Source organism: Mus musculus, chromosome 7 (assembly GCF_000001635.26).
Source record: "Mus musculus strain C57BL/6J chromosome 7, GRCm38.p6 C57BL/6J".
Classification (NCBI taxonomy): Eukaryota; Metazoa; Chordata; class Mammalia; order Rodentia; family Muridae; genus Mus; species Mus musculus.
This window is the reverse complement of record NC_000073.6, coordinates 41,840,642-41,866,558: the sequence shown is the minus strand read 5'-3', so window position 1 is coordinate 41,866,558 and position 25,917 is coordinate 41,840,642. Positions and strand designations below refer to the sequence as shown.

The following is a 25,917-nucleotide window of genomic DNA, read 5'->3' as shown; positions in this document are numbered from 1 at the left end:
GTGTTTTCATTATTGTGTCTACTTCCCTTTTTAGATCTAGTATGGTTTTGTTCATTTCCATCACCTGTTTGGACGTGTTTTCCTGTTTTACCATAAGGACTTGCAACTCTTTAGCAGTGTTCTCCTGTATTTCTTTAAGTGAATTATTAAAGACCTTCTTGATCTCTTCTACCATCATCATGGGATATACTTTTAAATCTGGTTCTAGCTTTTTGGGTGTGTTGGGGTGCCCAGCACTGGCTGAGGTGGGAGTGCTGGGTTCTCAGGATGGTGAGCGGTCTTGGTTTCTGTTAGTAAGATTCTTACTTTTGCCTTTCAACATCTGGGAATCACTGGAGTTACTTGTTATAGTTGTTCATGGTTAGAGCTTGTTCCTCTTGTGATTCTGTTAGCCTCTATCAGCAGACCTGGGAGACTAGCACTCTCCTGAGTTTCAGTGACCAGAGCACTCTGTGCAGGCAAGCTCTCCTCTTGCAGGGAAGGTACACAGATATCTGGCTTCAGACATGCCTCCTGACAGAAAATGAAGGCCTGAAACAGGGCCTGTCCCAGAAGCTGGTAACTTCTGTAGTCAACTCTCTCACCTGTACAGACCAGTCTCAGAGGGATCCGGGAACCAAGATGGCTCCCCCAGGTGCTCAGACAAAGCCCTCCAGGCAGGGAAGGTGCCTGGATGTCTGGAGACTGAAAAGGGGTCTGCCTCAGAAGCTGTGTGGCTTCCACCTGTCCAAGATGATGGTAGATTCTGTAATCCACACTCTCACCTGTGCAGACTAGTCTCAGGGATTAAGATGGATCCCCTAGGGCTCCCACCTTGTGCTAATTTTTAAGGTGGCTATTGTCACAGAGAAGTGGGTGATTGGATCAACATATATTGTCCTTTCAAAGTTATAGAGACTAAAAGGGCAAGATCCAAACCATAAGAGTTCTGAAGTTTTTTAGAACCTAATTCCTTATTCACAGACAGGTATTTTTCTACATATGAAAGATAAATAAAGCAATATGATGATAAACTGGAGTCCAAGAGATAATACTTAGTGAGTATAGGATATTTCTAATCTCATCTGCTTAAAACACACATTCTAATTCCAGGAATTCATGAGAAGATATTGTAATAATGATTTCATAGAAACATTGGCATTTACATTACAAAACCACTGCACTAAATAGAAAAGTTGTATGATCTATGGCTTCCTCCTGTGTAATTTTATGAAATCTGTGCAGGTATAAGTTTAAGAACTACCAATTTGTTCTGGCCCTGGTGTTTGCTATTGAAGAGATCAACAGAAACCCTGATCTTTTACCCAATACAACTATTGGATATGATATCTATAATATTCCATTTACTGAAAAGAATATTCTTCGTAGTATTTTTCTTTGGCGCACAAGAATAATTAATCCCCTTCCTAATTGTGACTGTGGACAGAAGAGAAAGTCACCTGTTGTACTCACAGGACCATCATGGTCAGCATCTGCCCACATTGGAACATTTCTACAACTCTATAAAATACCTCAGGTGAGGAATTGGATGTGGGACCTAAAAGACAAGTATCCGTTTTGACATTATAAGTGTCTGTAAATTTAAAATAGCGGCAATGTATTTAGTCACCTATCAAAGTAAAGTATGAATATACTTTTATTAAATTCATATTTACATTACTAAGAATGAAAGTAGGAGTGGGAAAGACCAGCTATGTAATTGCAATTGGAGATCTGTCAGCAATTTTTTGGAAAGAAAGTAGTGGATTTACAGGACAAGTCCATCTTCATCTTGACTGTTCCTACCTGTTGATTTAAGACTAAGACTGTGTCTAATGCCAATGTATTTTGTTATCTCTTCAGGTCACCTTTGGCCCTTTTGATTCTATCTTGAATGACCGAGGTCAGTTTAATTCTCTATATCAGATGTCCCCCAAGGACACATCTCTGTCGCTTGCTATAGTCTTTTTGTTGCTTCAATTCAGATGGTCCTGGGTTGGTCTGATCATACCAGATGATCACAGAGGGACTCAGATACTATCAGACTTAAGAGAAAATATGGAAAACCATGGTATCTGCATAGCCTTTTTGAAAATTATCTCTAGTGCATGGAATGCATTTTCCAATGAACTATGGAAAAATATGTATAAGATTGAGGAATCATCAGCAAATGTCATAGTTATTTATGGAGACATTATTTCTGTACAAGGTTTAATGCGACATATTGCACAACTGTTAGTGACATGGAAAGTCTGGGTCTTGAGCTCTTCATGGGATGTTGATACCCACTCTGATTATTTTATGGTAGAGTCATTTCATGGGAGTCTAGTTTTTTCACACCACCATGACGAGATGGTTGAGTTTATGAATTTTGTCCAAACAGTTAATCCCTACAAATACCCAGAGGACAACTATCTTCCTAAGTTTTGGCATTTGTTTTTCAAGTGCTCATTTTCTGAATTTAATTGTCAACTTTTGGAGAACTGCCAACCCAATGCTTCTTTGGATTTACTTCCAAGACACCATTTTGACCCAGCCATGAATGAAGAAGGCTACAATATTTACAATGCTGTGCGTGCTGTTGCCTATAGTATCCATGAGATGAATCTTCAAAAAATACAGACCCAACCATATGCCAAAGGTGAAGAAATGGTATTCTTCCAGTGGCAGGTAATATTCATTCCTGTGTTATATAATGTCAACAATGTGGCATTTTCGTTATTTCTTTAGGCATTCAAATTGAGCATCACATATTTTACACTAAGCTGTCAATAAGCAATGGAGGGAATATTGTTCCTCTGTCTGGAGGTAAATTCTAAATCCTGAGTAAGTGTTCTTTATGAATAGAGTGCCAGGAACAAAAACAAACTTAAATTAATATTGAATTATGTAAAACATTATCTAACAATTTTCTTGATAATATCTTCAGCATGAAAAGTTGATATTTCCCATATTTATTTCTTAGGAAAGAGGACAGAGCAGTAAATCTTTAAGTGTTAAAATGCTCCTGAGCATTTATAACAAATCGTTATAAAGTGAAGATCAGTTTAAAGTAAACTTCAGACTTTTAAGCCCTCTTTTTAAGGACAGAAGCTCTATTCCACAAGTGACTAGGTTGAGTAAGCTTATTAAAGAAATAGGAAATTGTTCAATCAATGTAAATTGGTGTCTTGGTGACTTAGCTGTATTTAGTTCGATGATTAATCTTGTATGGAATGAGATCTTTGAAATTTAATGCACATCAATTCAAGTATCTTTTATCTATTCAGCATCTTTGATTGCTCCTGTATCGATGATTCTTATGACCTGGGCTTATAAGAGTTGAGGGCCAGGGATCAACGCTACGAGTTGTCAGGGTTCCTCAAGAGAATATAGCATTTCAGTGAGAGAGGAATCCCAGGCATCATTTTCAGGGGAATCACAAAGCTCTGACTAACTAGCAGTCTGGTATGTTCTTCATTTATACAGGTTCCACAGAAGATAGACAGCCTAATAATTATCGAAAAATACAGAGTATATCATTTTTTCTCCAAACATGTTTTTTATTTTTCATTACATGTTTGGGGTTAGAAGTTCAATCAAAATTAGAAAGTACAAATAGAATAGATATTATTTTTACTATCTACCCTAGAACTACATTTCAAAGATTTTAATGAATGTTTCCAGCAAATCAAACATATTTATTATATGACACCGTGCATTTAAGCTGGCAGTATTTGCAGTTTTAGAGTCCTCCACACAAAGAAAACATTTAAACTCGTTCTTACATGAATAGTAATTACTAATATGTAAAGTTTTATTTATATAATTTTATTGTGTCTCCTATCAAATAGTAAAAGTGTATTTTAGTCAATCTATCTTATTTAGTGAGTTCTATCTGTCCAGGTGTATATGTTATATGATTCCCTATTCTAAAGCTACGGTTTCAGAGAGCTCTAAGTGTATTGTAAAAAATTGGTCTTGAGACAGTTACAGTTTTCCTGCCCAGTAAGAGTTTGTCTAATATTTCTAAGTTTAACCTGTTCCATATATAATATTTGGGTGTGCTTTGGGGCATATACCCAAGAAGATCTCGGGAACCATGGCCTCATTTATAATTTTTCTATGTTTGTGCTTACTCATGCTTATCATGAGCTCTAGGACATAAGGAACACTTCCAAATAGTGCCATATACAATTATTTCCTTAAAAAACAGAAGGAATATTAAGTTTGTGACTTTCCTAACAATTTAGACATAATTTTCTCAGGAAACAAAATATAATAAATCAAAATGCAAAAATTTTTCAAGAATGCAAAAGGCAGAGACCAAAACCAAAAGAGAAACTGAAGGACAGTGTTTCAGGCATTTGGTTTACCTTTGTTGGAACTGTGACAAACAGCTGTCCTGGCTTCATGACTTTCACTATTTCCATTGGAAATGGCTGTTTCAAATGAGATTCTTTGTAATACTTTTTAAAAATCTTTTATTACATCCTATGTTTTACAACATATGTTTTTGTATTTATTTTAGCTTCACCCTTTCCTAAAGAACACGATAATGAGAAGTCATATAGGAAGACACACAGCAACGCATGGGGGAGGAAACTTAGATGCACAGTACGACATTCTTAATTTTTGGAATTTTCCAAGTGGTCTTGGATTAAAGGTGAAAGTAGGAACCTATTCTCTAAGTGCTCAGCAGGGTCCACAATTCTCTTTATGTGAACAGATGATACAGTGGCCTACAGGGTTTACAATGGTGAGTTGTGACTTCCCTCACTGCTTTGACCTATCATAAAAACTAAGATAAATCTCAGGATGTCATGATCATTGAACTCTCACTCAGTACCAACAACCAATTACCAATTACCAATAAGGATTTTCACATAAAAAAAGAGATAGCAGAGACTACTACTCATTCCTAGACTCTGATCAACGGATATGTTTATTTTAACTTTGTTAATGCCCATATGTTTCTTAAAAGGAGACTGTCTAATATTTGCTGCCTCAGAACACTGATAAGTTCATTTTGTCAACAAGATGTAGAAATTACAGGAAGGTAAGGCGGCATTTTACTTCCCCAACCTCTAAAAAGGCTTAAAGGTATGACAGTGTGTGTGTGTGTGTGTGTGTGTGTGTGTGTGTGTGTGTGTGTGTGTGTGTGTGTTTAATGTTTGACTTGCTACTTCATGTAAATTGTCAAAAAAGCAACTAAGGAGAAGATAGGTTGTTCTTGCTCATTCTGTAAGCACTCATTATATTGGGGCAAAGGATGTTTTAAAAGCCAGAGGAGGTGATGACAATGTTTTCATATACTAGAATTAGAGTGAAGTTGGAAATGAAAATGTGGTTGCTCACTCCTATCATATTTACATTCTGTGAGCAACAGAGCCAACTTTTCATGGTTTTTCTTATCTCTGGTAGGTGCAAGTATAAAACTATTCATGGAGATGCCTAAGATTTACATTCATAATGAATCCAAGACCTGTTAAACTGTCAGTCAACATTAACAACCACTTTCAATATAAGAGTTCCTGTTAGTACTCAGTAAGCATAGAGACCAATTAAATCTATATGCATGTCATGACTTTCTTTATCACTACTTTAAACACATATACTTATCAGTATCTTCAGGTTCAAACAAGACTTAAAAATGTGGGTTGTGTAGCCCAAAACCTGATAAAAATAGCAATATCAAAACCTGGTAGATTCAATTGCAGGTATAAGCATTAGAAAACAAACTACTCTATTGTACTCAAAAATGCTATATTTACTCAAATTATTCAGAGAAGCCTAGAAATTTGATAGTAACTTTTTTTTTTTTTGAGACAGGGTTTCTCTATATAGCTCTGGCTGCCCTGGAACTCACTTTTTAGACCAGGATGGCCTCGAACTAAGAAATCTACCTCTCTCTGCCTTCCAAGTGCTGGGATTAAAGGCATGTGCCACCACACCCGGCTTGTTAATAGCTTTCATTTCTCTTAGACTCCTCAGTCTGTGTGCAGTAAGAGCTGTAGGCCTGGATTCAGGAAAGCTGTCCAGGAAGGCAAGGCTGTCTGCTGCTTTGATTGTATTCCCTGTGCCGACAATGAGATTTCCAATGAGACAGGTAAATACAGGCTCACAGAGAATGTTCCAGCTTGTCCTCATGAGTTGGATATGCCTAAGCCAATGGGACAATACTGGAGATAAGTAAAAAATTATCTCTTATTCCCTGTTTAGAAATTTAAGCATTGATCACACACTCTAGATAGTAAAATCATCCTTGAATTACATTGCAGATCCACTGCACATGTATTTCCTTGAATACTCACCTTTCCCACAAATTAATAGTCTCTTTCATTTCACCATGGACACACAGACAGTGAAGTTGCACCATTTCTTTACTTTTTAAAACAATACTCACTCACATGTAGGATTCACTTAACACTTGGATTCCTCACATCCTCTATATTTATTTCCAGTACAGGGTTTGTGGCTGCTTTGTTGTTGTTGTTCTTTTACAAAGTAGATGACTAAGAAGTTAGGGTTTTTTTTTCTCCAGTACATATATTTAATCTCTATAATTGCTAGGTTTCTTTTATTTTACTTATTTCCAGTTAGGTATTCATGTAAAATGTTTGCCTACCTTTTATTGAACATAGATTCTTTTCTCACACAATATAATCTGAATATATTTCGCCTTCCTCCATTTCTCCAGATTCCTTTCCATCTTCTCTCTTGTCCAGAACTGAACATGTTTATCTGTCTCTCATTAGAATTGAACATGTTTCTATGATATAAAAAGAAAATGGTATAAAATGACGTATAATATGTTTTAAAATTTTGAAGTTATGGAGGAAAAGACATTAGAAAAATTGAAGTTCCAAAGAGCACTCAAGAAAAAGAGACTCACTTGCATAGTGATCCCATTAAAGCCCTTAACTGAAATCTCTAGTATATATACAGAGACCCTAGTACAGACCTGTGTAGACACTGTGATTCCTGCTGAAGACTCTGGGTGTTCATGTAAGCAGTGCATATCTGTTATACAAAGTATTGTTCTACTGGTGTCCTCTTTTTCATGTGACTCCTGTGTACTGTTGCTATGCCTTCTATGGAGTGTTCAGATTTTTTTTCTTTTTTAAAGATAGATTTATTTATTTATTTATTTCATTTTTCACAATGTTTTATTAGATATTTTCTTCATTTACACTACAAATGCTACCCCAAAAGTCCCCTATACCTTCCCCCGGCACTGCTCCCCAACCCACACATTCCCTCTTACTGACCCTGGCCTTCCCCTTTACTGGGGCATATAATCGTTGAAAGACCAAGGGCCTCTTCTCCCAATGATGGAAGACTAGGCCATCTTCTGCTACATATGTAGCTAGAGACACAAGCTCATGGGGTAATGGTTAGTCTATATTGCTGTTCCTCCTATAGGGTAACTGACCCCTTCAGCTCCTTTGGTACTTTCTCTAGCTCCTCCATTGGGGCCCCTGTGTTCCATCCAATAGATGACTGTGAACATCCACTCCTGTTTTTGCCAGGCACTGGCATAGCCTCACAAGAGACAGCTATATCAGGATCCTGTCAGCAAAATCTTCCTGGCATATGCAATAGTGTCTGGTTTTATTGGCTGATTATGGTATGGATCCCCGGGTGGGGAATTCTCTGGATGATCTTTCCTTCCATATAAGCTCCAAACTTTGTCTCTGTAACTTCTTCCATGAATTTTTGTTCTAAAGAGGGAGGAAGTATCCACATATTGGTCTTCCTTATTCTTGAGTTTCATGTGTTTTGCAAATTGTATCTTGGGTATTCTAAGTTTCTGGGCTTTTCTTAGTCAGGGTTTCTATTCCTGCACAAACATCATGACCAAGAAGCAGTTCGGGAGGAAAGGGTTTATTCAGCTTATGTTTCCACATTACTGTTCATCACTAAAGGAAGTCTGGACTGGAAATCTAACAGGTCAGAAAGCAGGAGCTGATGCAGAGGCCATGGAGCGATGTTCTTTACTGGATTGCTTACCCTGGCTTGCTCAGCCTGCACTATTATAGAACCCAAGACTACCAGCCCAAAGATGGTCCCACCCACAAGGAGCCTTTCCCCCTTGATCACTAATTGAGAAAATGCCTTACAGCTCATTGAGGCAACTCCCCAATTGAAGGCAACTCCTTTTCTGTGATAATTCCAGCCTGTGTCAAGTTGACACCCAACACTAGCCAGTACAATTGACCCCTTGTCAATTTGACACACAAACACATCACTAGTAAGCCTCAACCCTTAAAAGTCCCACAGTCTTTACATATTAAAAGATCAATCCTTTAAAAATATCCAATATCTTTTAAAATCCAAAGTCTTTTTTACAATTAAAAGTCTCTTAACTGTCGTATCCACTAAAATATTTTCTTCCTTCAAGAGGGAAACATATCAGTGCACAGTCACAATCAATAGCAAAAATTAAACTCCAACTGTCCAGTGTCTGGGATCCAATTCACGATTTTGTGGTCTCCTCTAAGTGCTTGGGTCACTTCTCCAGCCATGCCCTTTGTAACACATATGTTGTCTTTTATGCTCCAGCTGCCTGTAGTTGACTGCTGCTGCTGTTCTTGGTGGTCATCTCATGGTCCTGGCATCTCTGAAACAGTGCTCTCTTTCACTATAACTTGCCTTCAACAATAGACTCCCATTGGCAATCTTCATGGTGCTAAGCCTCAACCCCTTTGCATGACTCCTTCAGTTCTGGGTCATCAATTACAACTGAGACTGCACTTTCTCCAATGGCCTTCCATGGCCTCTTGCAGTACTGAGCCTCTCAAAGTACTGCTCTGCATGACTCTTTCATGCCTTCAAAACCAGTACCAGTGGGTAACCCTTACACATTACCAAGTCCAGCCACAGAACAAGGTACAACCTTGGCTATCTCTGGAACACAACCTCTGTGCTCTCAGAAAACACTTTCCAGAAGATGTCATCTCAATGATATTGGTCTCTTAGTCACTGCTAATTTCTTAGCTCCAGCTAACTAGCATCAATAGTTTCAGTAATGGAAAGCTTTTGCTTTAGTAGTTCTGCTATCTTGTTAATCACAGCTGATTCTTCTGCCCCAACTAACCAGAACCACAGAATTTTTACAATCAAAACAGGAATGGCTCTAAAAAGAGCCTTTAATCTTCCCTCTGAAATTTCACAAACCAGACCTCCATCTTCTACACTGTTCTCAACATTATCTTCCAAGCTCCTATACAACATCCAACAGAGTTCTTAACACCAAATAGATCTTCTAGCCCAAAGTCCCAAAGTCCTCCCACAGTCCTCCTCAAAACATGGTCAGGTTGTCACAGGAACACCCCAATATGCTTGTACCAATTTTTCTTAGTCAGGGTTTCTATCCTGCACAAACATCATGACCAAGAAGCAAGTTGGGGGGTGGGGAAGGGTTTATTTAGCTTACACTTCCATACTGCTGTTCATCATGAAAAGTCAGGACTGGAACTCAAGCAGGGCAGGGAGCTGGAGCTGATGCATAGGCCATGAAGGGATGTTATTCACTGGAATGCTTATGCGGGTTTGCTCAGCCTGCACTCTTATAGAACCCAAGACTACCAGCCCAGAGATGGTCCCACCCACAAGCGGACTTTCTCCCTTGATCATTAATTGAGAAAATGCGTTACAGTTGGATCTAGTGGAGGCATCTCCCCAACTGAAGCTCCTTTCTCTATGATAACTCCAGCCTGTGGCAAGTTGACACGCAAAACTAGCCAGTACAGGGCTGATATCCAGTTGTCAGTGAATACATATAATGTGAGCTCTTTTGTGAATGGGTTACCTCACTCAGGATGATATACTCCTGATCCATCCATTTGCCTAAGGATTTCATAAATTCATTGTTTTTAATAGCTCAGGTGTACTCCATTGTGTAAATATACCATATTTCCTGTATCCATTCTTCTGTTGAGGGATATCTGAGTTCTTTCCAGCTTCTGGCTATTATAAATAAGGTTACTATGAACATAGTGGATTATGTGTTCTTATTACCAGTTGGAACATCTTCTGGGTAAATACCCAGTAGAACTATTGCTGGATCCTCCAATAGTACTGCGTCCAATTTTCTGAGAAACCACCAGACTGATTTCCAGAATGGTTGTACAAGCTTGCAATCCCTATAGCAATGGAGTAGTGTTCCTCTTTCACCACATACTCACCGGCATCTGATGTCAGCTGAATTTTTGACCCTAGCCATTCTGACTGGTGAGATGTGGAATCTCAGCATTCTTTTGATTTGCATTTCCCTGATGATTGAGAATGTTGAACATTTTTTCAAGTGTTTCTCACCCCTTTGTTATTTCCTCAGTTGAGAATTCTTTGTTTAGTTCTGTGTCCCATTTTTAATAAGGTTATTTGATTTTCTGGAGTCCAGCTTCCTGAGTTCCTTTTATGCATTGAATATTATTCCCCTATCAGTTTTCAGATTGGAAAAAATCCTTTCCCAATCTGGTGGTGGCCTTTTTGTCTTATTGATGGTATCTTATGCCTTACAAAACTTTGCAATTTTATGAGGTCCCATTTGTTGATTCTTGATCTTACAGTCAAGCTATTGCTCATCTGTTTAGGAATTTTTCCTCTGTGCCCATATCTTCAAGTATTTCCCCCACTTTCTGATCTATAAGTTTTACTGTCTCTGGTTTTATGTAGAGTTCCTTCATCCACTTAGACTTGAGCTTTGTACAAGGAGATAAGAATGAATCAATTTGTATTCTTCTACATGATAACCACCAGTTAAGCCAGCACCATTTGTTGAAAATGCTGTCTTTATTCTACTGGATGGTTTTAGCTCCTTTGTCAAGTATCAAGTGACCATAGGAGTGTGGGTTCATTTATGGTTCTTCAGTTCTATTCCATTGATCTACCTGTCTGTCGCTGTAACAGTACCATGCAGTTTTTATCACAATTGCTCTGTTGTACAGGTTGAGGTCAAGCATGGTAATTCCCCTAGACATTCTTTTATTGTTGAGTGTAGCTTTTACTATCCTAGATTTTTGTTATTCCAGATGAATTGCAAATTTCCCTTTCTAACTCAGTGAAGAATTGAGTTGGTATTTTGTGGGATTGAATTAAATCTGTAGATTGCTTTGGCAAGATAGCCATTTTTACTATATTAATACTGCCAATCCGTGAGCATGGGAGATCTTTCCACCTTCTGAGACCTTCATTTTTTTCTTTCTTCAGAGACTTGAAGATCTTATCATACATATTTTAACTTCCTTAGTTAGAGTTACACAAAAGTATTTTATAATTTTTGTGACTTTTGTGAAAGATGTTGTTTACCTAATTTCTCTCTCAGCCTGTTTATTCTTTGAGTAGAGAAAGTCCACTGATTTGTATGAGTTAATTTTATATCCAGCTAATGCACTGAGGCTACTTATCAGATTTAGGGGTTCTGTGGTGGAATTATTCAGTTCAATTATATATACTATCATATCATCTGCAAATAGTGGTATTTTGACTTCTGCCTTTCCAATTTGTATCCCTTTGAACTCCATTTGTTGTCTAGTTGCTCTATCTAGAACTGCATGTACTATATTGAATAGGGAGGAAGAAATTGGGCAGCCTTGTCTAGTCCCTGATTTTAGTGGGATTGCTACAAGTTTCTCTTCATCTAGTTTGAGGTTGGCTACTGGTTTGCTGAATATTGCTTCTATTATTTTTAGGTATGGGCCTTGAATTCCTGATTTTCCATGATTTTCATCATGAATGGGTGTTGGATTTTGTCAAATGTTTTCTCAGCATCTAACAAGATAATCACGTGTATTTGGTCTTTGGGTTTGTTTATATAGAGGATTATGTTGATGGATTTCGATATATTGAACCATTCCTGCATACCTTGGATGAAACCTACATATCATTATGGATGATCTTTTTGATGTGTTCTTGGATTCGGTTTTCAAGGATTTTATTGACTATTTTTGCATTGACATTCATAAGGGAAATTGGTCTGAAGTTCTCTTTCTTTGTTGGGTCTTTATGAGGTTTAGGTATCAGAGTAATTGTGGCTTCATGGAATGAATTGGGTAGAGTACCTTCTGTTTCTATTTTCTGGAATAGTTTGAGGAGAATTAGAATTGGGTCTTCTTTGAAGGTATGATAGAACTCTGCACTAAACCCATCTGCACCTGGGCTTTTTTGGGTTGTAAGACTATTGATGACTACTTCTATTTATTTCGGGGATATGGGACTGTTTAGCTCATTAATATGATTTTGATTTATCTTTGGTACCTGGTATCTGTCTAGAAAATTGTCCATTTTATCCAGCATTTCCAGTTTTGTTGAGTATAGCATTTTGTATTAGGATCTTATGATGTTTTGGATTTCCTCAGGTTCTGTTGTTATTTCTCCCTTTTCATTTCTGATTTTGTTAATTAGGATACTGTCCCTATGCCCTCTAGTTAGTATTGCCAAGGGTTTATCTACCTCATTGACTTTCTCAAAGAACCAGATCCTGGTTTGATTGATTCTTTGTATACTTCTTTTTGTTTCTACTTGGTTGATTTCAGCCCTTGGTTACATTATTTCCTACTGTCCACTCTTCTTGGGTGAATTTGCTTCCTTTTGTTCAAGAGCTTTTAGGTGTGCTATCAAGCTGCTAGTGTATACTCTCTAGTTTCTTTTTGGCAGCACTCAGAGCTACGAGTTTTCCTCTTAGGACTGCTTTCATTGTACCTCATAAGTTTGGGTTTGTTATAGCTTCGTTTTTATTAAACTCTAAAAAGTCTTTAATCTCTTTCTTTATTTCTTCCTTGACCATTGGGTAGAGCGTTATTCACCTTCCATGTGAATGTTGGCTTTCTATTACTTATGTTGTTATTGAAGATCAGCCTTAGTCCGTGGTGATCTGATTGGATGCATGGGATAATTTCAATATTTCTGTATCTTTTGAGGCCTGTTTTGTAACCAATTATATGGTCAATTTTCGAGAAGGTCCCATGAGATGCTGAGAAAGAATGTGTATCCTTTTGTTTTAGGATAAAATATTCTGTAGATATCATATGTTACATCCGTTTCTTTCATAGCTTCTGTTAGTTTCAATGTGTCTCTGTTTAGGTTCTGTTTCCAGGATGTGTCCAATGAGGAAAGTGGTGTGTTGAAGACCCCCACTATTATTTGGTGAGGTGCAATGTGTGCTTTGAGCTTTACTAAAGTTTCCTTAATAAATGTGGATGCCCTCACATTTGGAGTATAGATATTCAGAATTGAAAGTTCATCTTGGAAGATTTTTAACTTTGATGAGTATAAAGTGCCCCTCCTTATCATTTTTGATGACTTTGGGTGGGAAGTTGATTTTATTCGATATTATAATGTCTACTTGAGATTGTTTCTTAGGACTCTTTTCTAGGAAAATTGTTTTCAAACCTTTTACTTTGAGGTATTGTCTGTCCTTGTCCCTGAGGTGTGTTTCAGCAACATGTTGGGTCCTATTTACATAACCAGTCTATTATTCTATTTCTTTTTATTCAGGAATTGAGTCAATTGATATTAACAGATATTTTATAAAGTAATTATTGCTTCCTGTTATTTTTTTTTTGTTAGAGTTGGGGTTCTGTTCTTGTGGTTGTCTTCTTTTAGGATTGTTGAAGGATTACTTTCTTGGTTTTTCTAGGGCATAATTTCTGTCCTTTGTTGGGGTTTTCCCTTTATGATCTTTTGAAGGACTGGATTTGTGAAAAGATATTGTGTGAATTTGGTTTTATCATGGAATACCTTGGTTTCTCCATCTATGGTAATTGAGATTTTTACTGGGTATGGTAGCCTGAGCTGGCATTTGTGTATTCTTACTGTCTATATAACATCTGTCCAGGATCTTCTGGCTTTCATAGTCTCTGTTGAGAAGTCTGGCATAATTCTAATAGGTCTGCCATTATATGTTACTTGATGATTTTCCTTTACTGCTTTTAATATTCTATCTTTACTTAGTGCATTTGTTGTTCTGTTTATTATGTGTCAGTAGGAATTTCTTTTCTGGTCCAGTCTATTTGGAGTCCTGTAAACTTCTTTTATATTCATGAACATCTCTTTCTTTAGGTTTGGGAAGTTATCTTCTATAATTTTGTTGAAGATATTTACTGGCCTTTTAGGTTGAAAGTCTTCATTCTCATCTATACCTATTATCTGTAGGTTTGGTCTTCTCATTGTGTCTGGATTTTCTGGATGTTTTAAGTTAGGATCTTTTTGCATTTTGCATTTTCGTTGGTTGTTATGTCAACGTTTTCTATGGAAACTTCTGCACCTGAGATTCTCTCTTCCATCTCATATATTCTGTAGCTGATGCACATATCTATGATTCCTGATTTTTTTCCTAGGATTACAAACTCCAGAGTTGTCTCTCTTTGGGTTTTTATTGATTCTACTTCCATTTTTTTTTTTATCTTGGATGGTTTTGTTCAATTCCACCTCCTGTTTGGTTTTGTTTTTCTGTAATTCTTTAAGGGATTTTTGTGTTTCCTCTTTAAGGACTTCTACCTGTTTAGCAGTGTTTTCCTGTAATTCTTTAAGGACTTCTACCTCTTTTACAGTGTTCTCCTGTATTTCTTTAAGTGAGTTATTAATGCCCTTCTTAAAATCTTCTACCACCATCATGATATATTATTTTATTTTTTTTTTACTTTTTTTTTTTCCATTTTTTATTAGGTATTTAACTCATTTACATTTCCAATGCTATACCAAAAGTCCCCCATATCCACCCACCCCCACTCCCCTGCCCACCCACTCCCCCTTTTTGGCCCTGGTATTCCCCTGTACTGGGGCATATAAAGTTTGCAAGTCCAATGGGCCTCTCTTTCCAGTGATGGCCGACTAGGCCATCTTTTGATATATATGCAGCTAGAGTCAAGAGCTCCGGGGTACTGGTTAGCTCATAATGTTGTTCCACCTATAGGGTTGCAGATCCCTTTAGCTCCTTGGCTACTTTCTCTAGCTCCTCCATTGGGAGCCCTATGATCCATCCATTAGCTGACTGTGAGCATCCACTTCTGTGTTTGCTGGGCCCCGGCATAGTCTCACAAGAGACAGCTACATCTGCGTCCTTTCAATAAAATCTTGCTAGTGTATGCAATGGTGTCAGCGTTTGGATGCTGATTATGGGGTGGATCCCTGGCTATGGCTATGGCAGTCTCTACATGGTCCATCCTTTCATCTCAGCTCCAAACTCCGTCTCTGTAACTCCTTCCATGGGTGTTTTGTTCCCAAATCTAAGGAGGGGCATAGTGTCCACACTTCAGTCTTCATTCTCCTTGAGTTTCATGTGTTTAGCAAATTATATCTTATATCTTGGGTATCCTAGGTTTGGGGCTAATATCCACTTATCAGTGAATACATATTGTGTGAGTTTCTTTGTGAATGTGTTACCTCACTCAGGATGATGCCCTCCAGGTCCATCCATTTGGCTAGGAATTTCATAAATTCATTCTTTTTAATAGCTGAGTAGTACTCCATTGTGTAGATGTACCACATTTTCTGTATCCATTCCTCTGTTGAGGGGCATCTAGGTTCTTTCCAGCTTCTGGCTATTATAAATAAGGCTGCTATGAACATAGTGGAGCATGTGTCCTTCTTACCTGTTGGGGCATCTTCTGGATATATGCCCAGGAGAGGTATTGCTGGATCCTCCGGTAGTACTATGTCCAGTTTTCTGAGGAACCGCCAGACTGATTTCCAGAGTGGTTGTACAAGCCTGCACTCCCACCAACAATGGAGGAGTGTTCCTCTTTCTCCACATCCTCGCCAGCATCTGCTGTCACCTGAATTTTTGATCTTAGCCATTCTGACTGGTGTGAGGTGGAATCTCAGGGTTGTTTTGATTTGCATTTCCCTGATGATTAAGGATGTTGAACATTTTTTCAAGTGCTTCTCTGCCATTCGGTATTCCTCAGGTGAGAATTCTTTGTTCAGTTCTGAGCCCCATTTTTTAATGGGGTTATTTGATTTTCTGAAGTCCACCTTCTTGAGTTCTTTATATATGTTGGATGTTAGTCCCCTATCTGATTTAGGATAGGTAAAGATCCTTTCCCAATCTGTTGGTGGTCTTTTTGTCTTATTGACGGTGTCTTTTGCCTTGCAGAAACTTTGGAGTTTCATTAGGTCCCATTTGTCGATTCTCGATCTTACAGCACAAGCCATTGCTGTTCTGTTCAGGAATTTTTCCCCTGTGCCCATATCTTCAAGGCTTTTCCCCACTTTCTCCTCTATAAGTTTCAGTGTCTCTGGTTTTATGTGAAGTTCCTTGATCCACTTAGATTTGACCTTAGTACAAGGAGATAAGTATGGATCGATTCGCATTCTTCTACACGATAACAACCAGTTGTGCCAGCACCAATTGTTGAAAATGCTGTCTTTCTTCCACTGGATGGTTTTAGCTCCCTTGTCGAAGATCAAGTGACCATACGTGTGTGGGTTCATTTCTGGGTCTTCAATTCTATTCCATTGGTCTACTTGTCTGTCTCTATACCAGTACCATGCAGTTTTTATCACAATTGCTCTGTAGTAAAGCTTTAGGTCTGGCATGGTGATTCCGCCAGAAGTTCTTTTATCCTTGAGAAGACTTTTTGCTATCCTAGGTTTTTTGTTATTCCAGATGAATTTGCAAATTGCTCCTTCCAATTCGTTGAAGAATTGAGTTGGAATTTTGATGGGGATTGCATTGAATCTATAGATTGCTTTTGGCAAGATAGCCATTTTTACAATGTTGATCCTGCCAATCCATGAGCATGGGAGATCTTTCCATCTTCTGAGATCTTCTTTAATTTCTTTCTTCAGAGATTTGAAGTTTTTATCATACAGATCTTTCACCTCCTTAGTTAGAGTCACGCCAAGATATTTTATATTATTTGTGACTATTGAGAAGGGTGTTGTTTCCCTAATTTCTTTCTCAGCCTGTTTATTCTTTGTATAGAGAAAGGCCACTGACTTGTTTGAGTTTATTTTATATCCAGCTACTTCACCGAAGCTGTTTATCAGGTTTAGGAGTTCTCTGGTAGAATTTTTAGGGTCACTTATATATACTATCATATCATCTGCAAAAAGTGATATTTTGACTTCCTCTTTTCCAATTTGTATCCCCTTGATCTCCTTTTGTTGTCGAATTGCTCTGGCTAATACTTCAAGTACTATGTTGAAAAGGTAGGGAGAAAGTGGGCAGCCTTGTCTAGTCCCTGATTTTAGTGGGATTGCTTCCAGCTTCTCTCCATTTACTTTGATGTTGGCTACTGGTTTGCTGTAGATTGCTTTTATCATGTTTAGGTATGGGCCTTGAATTCCTGATCTTTCCAAAACTTTTATCATGAATGGGTGTTGGATCTTGTCAAATGCTTTTTCTGCATCTAACGAGATGATCATGTGGTTTTTGTCTTTGAGTTTGTTTATATAATGGATTACATTGATGGATTTTCGTATATTAAACCATCCCTGCATCCCTGGAATAAAACCTACTTGGTCAGGATGGATGATTGCTTTAATGTGTTCTTGGATTCGGTTAGCGAGAATTTTATTGAGGATTTTTGCATCGATATTCATAAGAGAAATTGGTCTGAAGTTCTCTATCTTTGTTGGATCTTTCTGTGGTTTAGGTATCAGAGTAATAGTGGCTTCATAAAATGAGTTGGGTAGAGTACCTTCTACTTCTATTTTGTGAAATAGTTTGTGCAGAATTGGAATTAGATCTTCTTTGAAGGTCTGATAGAACTCTGCACTAAACCCATCTGGTCCTGGGCTTTTTTTGGTTGGGAGACTATTAATAACTGCTTCTATTTCTTTAGGTGATATGGGACTGTTTAGATGGTCAACTTGATCCTGATTCAACTTTGGTACCTGGTATCTGTCCAGAAATTTGTCCATTTCGTCCAGGTTTTCCAGTTTTGTTGAGTATAGCCTTTTGTAGAAGGATCTGATGGTGTTTTGGATTTCTTCAGGATCTGTTGTTATGTCTCCCTTTTCATTTCTGATTTTGTTAATTAGGATTTTGTCCCTGTGCCCTTTAGTGAGTCTAGCTAAGGGTTTATCTATCTTGTTGATTTTCTCAAAGAACCAACTCCTCGTTTGGTTAATTCTTTGAATAGTTCTTCTTGTTTCCACTTGGTTGATTTCACCCCTGAGTTTGATTATTTCCTGCCGTCTACTCCTCTTGGGTGAATTTGCTTCCTTTTTTTCTAGGGCTTTTAGATGTGTTGTCAAGCTGCTAGTATGTGCTGTCTCCCGTTTCTTCTTGGAGGCACTCAGCGCTATGAGTTTCCCTCTTAGAAATGCTTTCATTGTGTCCCATAGGTTTGGGTACGTTGTGGCTTCATTTTCATTAAACTCTAAAAAGTCTTTAATTTCTTTCTTTATTCCTTCCTTGACCAAGGTATCATTGAGAAGAGTGTTATTCAGTTTCCACGTGAATGTTGGCTTTCCATTATTTATGTTGTTATTGAAGATCAGTCTTAGGCCATGGTGGTCTGATAGGATACATGGGACAATTTCAATATTTTTGTATCTATTGAGGCCTGTTTTGTGACCAATTATATGGTCAATTTTGGAGAAGGTCCCGTGAGGTGCTGAGAAGAAGGTATATCCTTTTGTTTTAGGATAAAATGTTCTGTAGATATCTGTCAGGTCCATTTGTTTCATAACTTCTGTTAGTTTCACTGTGTCCCTGTTTAGTTTCTGTTTCCACGATCTGTCCTTTGAAGAAAGTGGTGTGTTGAAGTCTACCACTATTATTGTGTGAGGTGCAATGTATGCTTTGAGCTTTACTAAAGTGTCTCTAATGAATGTGGCTGCCCTTGCATTTGGTGCGTAGATATTCAGAATTGAGAGTTCCTCTTGGAGGATTTTACCTTTGATGAGTATGAAGTGTCCCTCCTTGTCTTTTTTGATAACTTTGGGTTGGAAGTCGATTTTATCCGATATTAAAATGGCTACTCCAGCTTGTTTCTTCAGTCCATTTGCTTGGAAAATTGTTTTCCAGCCTTTCACTCTGAGGTAGTGTCTGTCTTTTTCCCTGAGATGGGTTTCCTGTAAGCAGCAGAATGTTGGGTCCTGTTTGTGTAGCCAGTCTGTTAGTCTATGTCTTTTTATTGGGGAATTGAGTCCATTGATATTAAGAGATATTAAGGAAAAGTAATTGTTGCTCCCTATTATTTTTGTTGTTAGAGTTGGCATTCTGTTCTTGTGGCTGTCTTCTTTTTGGTTTGTTGAATGATTACTTTCTTGGTTGTTCTAGGGCGTGATTTCCGTCCTTGTATTGCTTCTTTTCTGTTATTATCCTTTGAAGGGCTGGATTCGTGGAAAGATATTGTGTGAACTTGGTTTTGTCGTGGAATACTTTGGTTTCTCCATCTATGGTAATTGAGAGTTTGGCCGGGTATAGTAGCCTGGGCTGGCATTTGTGTTCTCTTAGTGTCTGTATAACATCTGTCCAGGCTCTTCTGGCTTTCATAGTCTCTGGTGAAAAGTCTGGTGTAATTCTGATAGGCCTTCCTTTATATGTTACTTGACCTTTCTCCCTTACTGCTTTTAATATTCTATCTTTATTTAGTGCATTTGTTGTTCTGATTATTATGTGTCGGGAGGAATTTCTTTTCTGGTCCAGTCTATTTGGAGTTCTGTATGCTTCTTGTATGATCATGGGCATCTCTTTTTTTATGTTTGGGAAGTTTTCTTCTATTATTTTGTTGAAGATATTAGCTGGCCCTTTAAGTTGAAAATCTTCATTCTCATCAATTCCTATTATCCGTAGGTTTGGTCTTCTCATTGTGTCCTGGATTACCTGGATGTTTTGAGTTAGGATCCTTTTGCATATTGTATTTTCTTTGACTGTTGTGTCGATGTTCTCTATGGAATCTTCTGCACCTGAGATTCTCTCTTCCATTTCTTGTATTCTGTTGCTGATGCTCGCATCTATGGTTCCAGATCTCTTTCCTAGGGTTTCTATCTCCAGCGTTGCCTCGCTTTGGGTTTTCTTTATTGTGTCTACTTCCCCTTTTAGTTCTAGTATGGTTTTGTTCATTTCCATCACCTGTTTGGCTGTGTTTTCCTGGTTTTCTTTAAGAGCCTGTAACTCTTTAGCAGTGCTCTCCTGTAAATCTTTAAGTGACTTATGAAAGTCCTTCTTGATGTCCTCTATCATCATCATGAGAAATGTTTTTAAATCTGGGTCTAGATTTTCGGTTGTGTTGGGGTGCCCAGGACTAGGTGGGGTGGGAGTGCTGCGTTCTGATGATGGTGAGTGGTCTTGATTTCTGTTAGTAGGATTCTTACGTTTGCCTTTCGCCATCTGGTAATCTCTGAAGCTAGCTGTTTTAGTTGTCACTGTTAAGAGCTTGTTCTTCAGGTGACTCTGTTAGCCTCTATGAGCAGACCTGGAGGGTAGCACTCTCCTTAGTTTCAGTGGGCAGAGTATTCTCTGCAGGCAAGCTCTCTTCTTGCAAGGCAGGTACCCAGATATCTGGTGTTCGAACCAGACTCCTGGCAGAAGTTGTGTTCCACTCACTAGAGGTCTTAGGATCACGTGTGGAATCCTGTGTGGGCCCTTGCGGGTGTCAGGCGACTCAGCTGGCAAGGTAGCCGGGGCTCGAGTGGAGTGGAAGGGGTTTGTGCCCCAGATCAAGCCCGGGTAGCCTGCTTCCCTATGTACCGCAGTCTCAAGTTCCACGCGATTGGATTGGGGTAGGCGCTGTGTTCCACTCACCAGAGGTCTTAGGGTCCCGTGGGGAGTCCCGTGTGGGCCCTTGCGGGTGTTGGGCAAGACTCTGCTGTCAAGGTAGCCCGGGGCTCGAGTCTCGAGTCGAGCGGAAGGGACTTGTGCCCCAGATCAGGCCCGGGTAGCCTGCTTCCCTATGTACCGCAGTCTCAAGTTCCGCGCGATTGGATTGGGGCAGGCACTGTGGTCCACTCACCAGAGGTCTTAGGGTCCCGTGGGGAGTCCCGTGTGGACCCTTGCGGGTGTTGGGCAAGACTCTGCTGGCAAGGTAGCCCGGGGCTCGAGTCTCGAGTCGAGCGGAAGGGACTTGTGCCCCAGATCAGGCCCGGGTAGCCTGCTTCCCTATGTACCGCAGTCTCAAGTTCCGCGCGATTGGATTGGGGCAGGCACTGTGGTCCACTCACCAGAGGTCTTAGGGTCCCGTGGGGAGTCCCGTGTGGGCCCTTGCGGGTGTTGGGCAAGACTCTGCTGTCAAGGTAGCCCGGGGCTCGAGTCTCGAGTCAAGCGGAAGGGACTTGTGCCCCAGATCAGGCCCGGGTAGCCTGCTTCCCTATGTACCGCAGTCTCGAGTTCCGCGCGATTGGATTGGGGCAGGCACTGTGATCCACTCACCAGAGGTCTTAGGGTCCCGTGGGGAGTCCTGTGTGGACCCTTGCGGGTGTTGGGCAAGACTCTGCTGGCAAGGTAGCCCGGGGCTCGAGTCACGAGTCGAGCGGAAGGGCATGATATATTATTTTAAATCCGAGTTTTTCTTTTCAGGTGTGTTGGGATATACAGGACTCACTGTGGTGGGCATACTGGCTTCTGATTCTGTCCAGTGTTCTTGCTTTCTGTTAGTAAGATACTTACCTTTGCCTTTCACCATTTGGTAATGTTTGGTGTTAATGTTCTAGCTGTCTCTGGCTGGAGTTTGAGCCTGCCGTAATTCTGTTAGCCTCTGTCAGCACTCCTGGAAGTCCAACTCTCACCTGAGTCCCAGTCTCTGTAGGCAAGCTCTCCTCTTGCAGGGCTTTTGACCAGAAGTCTGGAGCTCTGATCCACCTCCTGAGTCCTGGGATCTGAGCCCTCCCTGTAGGCCAACTCTCCTCTGGCAAGGAATGTGCCCTGGGGTCTGGATCTCAGCTCTACCTCCTGGCTGAGGATTAAGGTCCAAAAGGACCCAGGCCAAGAAGCTCTATTGCTTCTGTGGCCCATGTGCTCTCCAGTGATCAGGAGGTCCTGGGTTGCTAGTGGTCCTGCTGTGTGGAGTGTCCTCTGGGGACCTTGGCTCCCTCTGCTGGGTTCTGGTAGAAGATGGCAGGGCTGGCCCCAACCAGAACCAAATCCAGCCACTGGCCAAGCAGAGTTCCTATGCCCCTGTTCCTTCTGGCACAAGACCCTCTGGGATTCTTTAGAGCTGATGTTGCATTCCACTTGCTTTAATCTGAGCTCCTGGGTATGCTAAGGGTCCTGAAGTGTGTAGAGTCCTCTGGGGCTCTTGGTGCCCTCTGCCAGGTTCATATGGAAGATTGCATATGTTTTCTTTTAATTTGGTATTTTCTTCATTTACATTTCCAATGCTATCCCAAAAGTCCCCCATACCCTCCCCACCCACTCCCCTACCCACCCACCCCCCTTTCTTGGCCCTGGCGTTCCCCTGTACTGAGGTATATACACTGTGCAAAAACAAGAGGCCTCTCATTCCACTGATGGCCTACTAGGTTAACTTGTGATACATATACAGCTAGAGACACGAGCTTCAGTAAGTACTGGTTAGTTCATATTGTTGTTCCACCTACAGGGTTGCAGATCTCCCCAGTTCCTTGGGTACTTTCTCTAGCTCCTCCATTGGGGGCCCTGTAATCCATCCAATAGCTGACTGAGCTCATCCACTTCTGTGTTTGCTAGGTTCTGGCATAGCCTCACAAGAGACAGCTATATCAGGGTCCTTTCAGCAAAATCTTGCTAGTGTATGCAATGGTGTCAGCATTTGGAGGCTGATTATAGGATGGATCCATGGATATGTCAGTCTCTGGATGATCCATCCTTTCATCTCAGCTCCAAACGTTGTCTCTCTAACTCCTTCCGTGGGTGTTTTGTTCCCAATTCTAAGGAGGGGCAAAGTGTCCACACTTTGGTATTCTTTCTTCCTGAGTTTCATGTGTTTTGCAAATTGTATCTTATATCTTGGGTATTCTAAATTTCTGGGCTAATATAGACTTACCAGTTAGTACATAACATGAGAGTTCTTTTGTGATTGGGTTACCTCACTCAGAATGATGCCTTCGAGATCCATCCATTTGCCTAGGAATTTCATAAATTCATAATTTGTAAGAGCTGAGTAGTACTCCACTGTGTAAATGTACAACATTTTTTATCCATTCCTCTGTTGAGGGGCATCTGGGTTCTTTACAGCTCCTGAATATTATAAATAAGGCTGCTTTGAACATAGTGGAGCATGTGTCCTTCTTACCAGATGGAACATCTTCTGGATATATGCCCAGGAGAGGTATTGAGAGATGCTCCAGTAGTAATATGTCCAAGTGATGAAACAAATGGACTTAAGAGATATCTACAGAACATTTTATCCTAAAACAAAAGAATATACATTCTTCTCAGCACCTCACAGGACCTTCTCCAAAATTGACCATATAATTGGTCAAAAAACAGGCCTCAACAGATACAAAAATATTGAAATTGTCCCATGCATCCTATCAGACCACTATGGACTAAGGCTGATCTTCAATAACAACATAAATAATGGAAAGCCAACATCCAAGTGGAGACTGAACAACATTCTTCTCGATGATACCTTGGTCAAGGAAGGAATAAAGAAAGAAATTAAAGACTTTTAGAGTTCAATGAAAATGAAGTCACAAAATACCCAAACCTATGGGACACAATGAAAGGATTTCTAAGAGGGAAATTCATAGCTCTGAGTACCTCCAAGAAGAAACTGGAGAGAGCACACACTATCAGCTTGACAAAACATCTAAAAGCTCTAGAAAAAAAGGAAGAAAATTCACCCAAGAGGAGTAGAGGGCAGGAAATAATCAAACTCAGGGGTAACATCAACCAAGTGGAAAAAAGAAGAACTATTCAAAGAATTAACCAAATGAGGAGTTGGTTCTTTGAGAAAATCAACAAGATAGATAAACACTTAGCTAGACTCACTAGAGGGCACAGGGACAACATCCTAATTAAGAAAATCAGAAATGAAAAGGGAGACATAACAACAGATCCTGAAGAAATCCAAAATACCATCAGATCCTTCTACAAAAGACTATGATCAACAAAATTGGAAAACCTGGACGAAATGGACAAGTTTCTAGACAGATACCAGGTACCAAAGTTAAATCAGGATCAAGTTAACGATCTAAAAAGTCGCAAAATCCTCTAAAGAAATAGAAATAGTCATTAATAGTCTCCCAGCCAAAAATAGCCCAGGACCAGTTGGGTTTAGTGCAGAGTTCTACCAGACCTTCAAAGAACATCTAATTCCAGTTCTGCACAAACTATTCCAAAAAATAGAAGTTGAGGGAACTCTACCCAACTCATTCTATAAAGCCACAATTACTCTGATACCTAAGCCACAGAAAGATCGAACAAAGATAGAGAACTTCAGACCAATTTCCCTTATGAATATTGATGCAAAAATACTCAATAAAATTCTTGCTAACCGAATCCAAGAACACATTAAAGCAATCATCCAACCTGACCTAGTAGGTTTTATTCCAGGGATGCAAGGATGGTTTAATCTATGGAAATCCATTAACGTAATCCATTATATAAACAAACTCAAAGACAAAAACCACATGATCATCTCGTTAGATGCGGAAAAAGCATTTGACAAGATCCAACACCCATTCATGATAAAAGTCTTGGAAAGATCAGGAATTCAAGACCCATACCTAAACATGATAAAAGCAATCTACAGCAAACCAGTCAACAACATCAAAGTAAATGGTGAGAAGCTTGAAACAATCCCACTAAAATCAGGGACTAGACAAGGCTGCCCACTTCCTCCCTACCTATTCAACATAGGTCTTGAAGTCCTAGCCAGAGCAATTCTACAACAAAAGGAGATCAAGGGGATACAAATTTAAAAAGATGAAGTCAAAATATCATTTTTTGCAGATGATATGATAGTATATAAAAGTGACCCTAAAAATTCCACCAGAGAACTCCTAAGCCTGATAAACAGCTTCAATCAAGTAGCTGGATATAAAATAAACTCAAACAAGTCAATGGCCTTTCTCTACACAAAGAATAAACAGGCTGAGAAAGAAATTAGGGAAACAACACTCTTCTCAATAGTCACAAATAATATAAAATACCTTGGCGTGACTCTAAGGAAGTGAAAGATCTGTATGATAAAATCTTCAAGTCTCTGAAGAAAGAAATTAAAGATGATCTCAGAAGATGGAAAGATCTCCCACGCTCATGGATTGGCAGGATCAACATTGTAAAAATGGCTATCTTGCCAAAATCAATCTACAGATTCAATGCAATCCCCATCAAAATTCCAACTCAATTCTTCAAGGAATTAGAAAGAGCAATCTGTAAATTCATCTGTAATAACAAAAAACCTAGGATAGCAAAAACTCTTCTCAAGGATAAAAGAACCTCTGGTAGAATCACCATGCCTGACCTAAAGCTTTACTACAGAGCAATTGTGAGAAAAACTGGTACTGGTATAGTGACAGACAAGTAGACCAATGGAATAGAATTGAAGACCCAGAAATGAACCCATACAACTATGGTCACTTGATCTTCGACAAGGGAGCTAAAACCATCCAGTGGAAGAAAGACAGCATTTTCAACAAATGGTGGTGGCATAACTGGTTGTTATCATGTAGAAGAATGCAAATTGATCCATTTCTATCTCCTTGTACTAAGGTCAAATCTAAGTGGGTCAAGGAACTCCACATAAAACCAGAGACACTGAAACTTATAGAGGAGAAAGTGGGGGAAAGCCTCGAAGATATGGGCACAGGGGAAAAATTCCTGAATAGAACAGCAATGGCTTGTGCTGTAAGATTGAGGATTGACAAATGGGACCTCATGAAACTGCAAAGCTTCTGCAAGGCAAAAGACACTGTCAATAAGACAAAAAGGCCACCAACAGATTGGGAAAGGATCTTTACCTATCTTAAATCTGATAGGGGGCTAATATCCAATATATATAAAGAACTCAAGAGGGTGGACTCCAGAAAATCAAATAGCCCCTTAAAAGATGGGGCTCAGAGCTAAACAAAGAATTC

At 39.5% G+C, this 25,917-nt stretch overlaps 1 protein-coding gene across 1 annotated transcript in view; it reads left to right on the top strand.

Annotated features, from left to right (window-relative positions):
- Window positions 1–25,917, top strand: part of Vmn2r58 (vomeronasal 2, receptor 58) — a 35,790-nt gene that overhangs the window by 6,112 nt on the left and 3,761 nt on the right. The window contains exons 2-5 of the mRNA NM_001105055.1: window positions 1,225–1,516; window positions 1,843–2,649; window positions 4,490–4,717; window positions 5,944–6,067. Coding sequence (NP_001098525.1) covers window positions 1,225–1,516; window positions 1,843–2,649; window positions 4,490–4,717; window positions 5,944–6,067 — 1,451 coding nt within the window. The remainder of the gene's footprint in view (window positions 1–1,224; window positions 1,517–1,842; window positions 2,650–4,489; window positions 4,718–5,943; window positions 6,068–25,917) is intronic.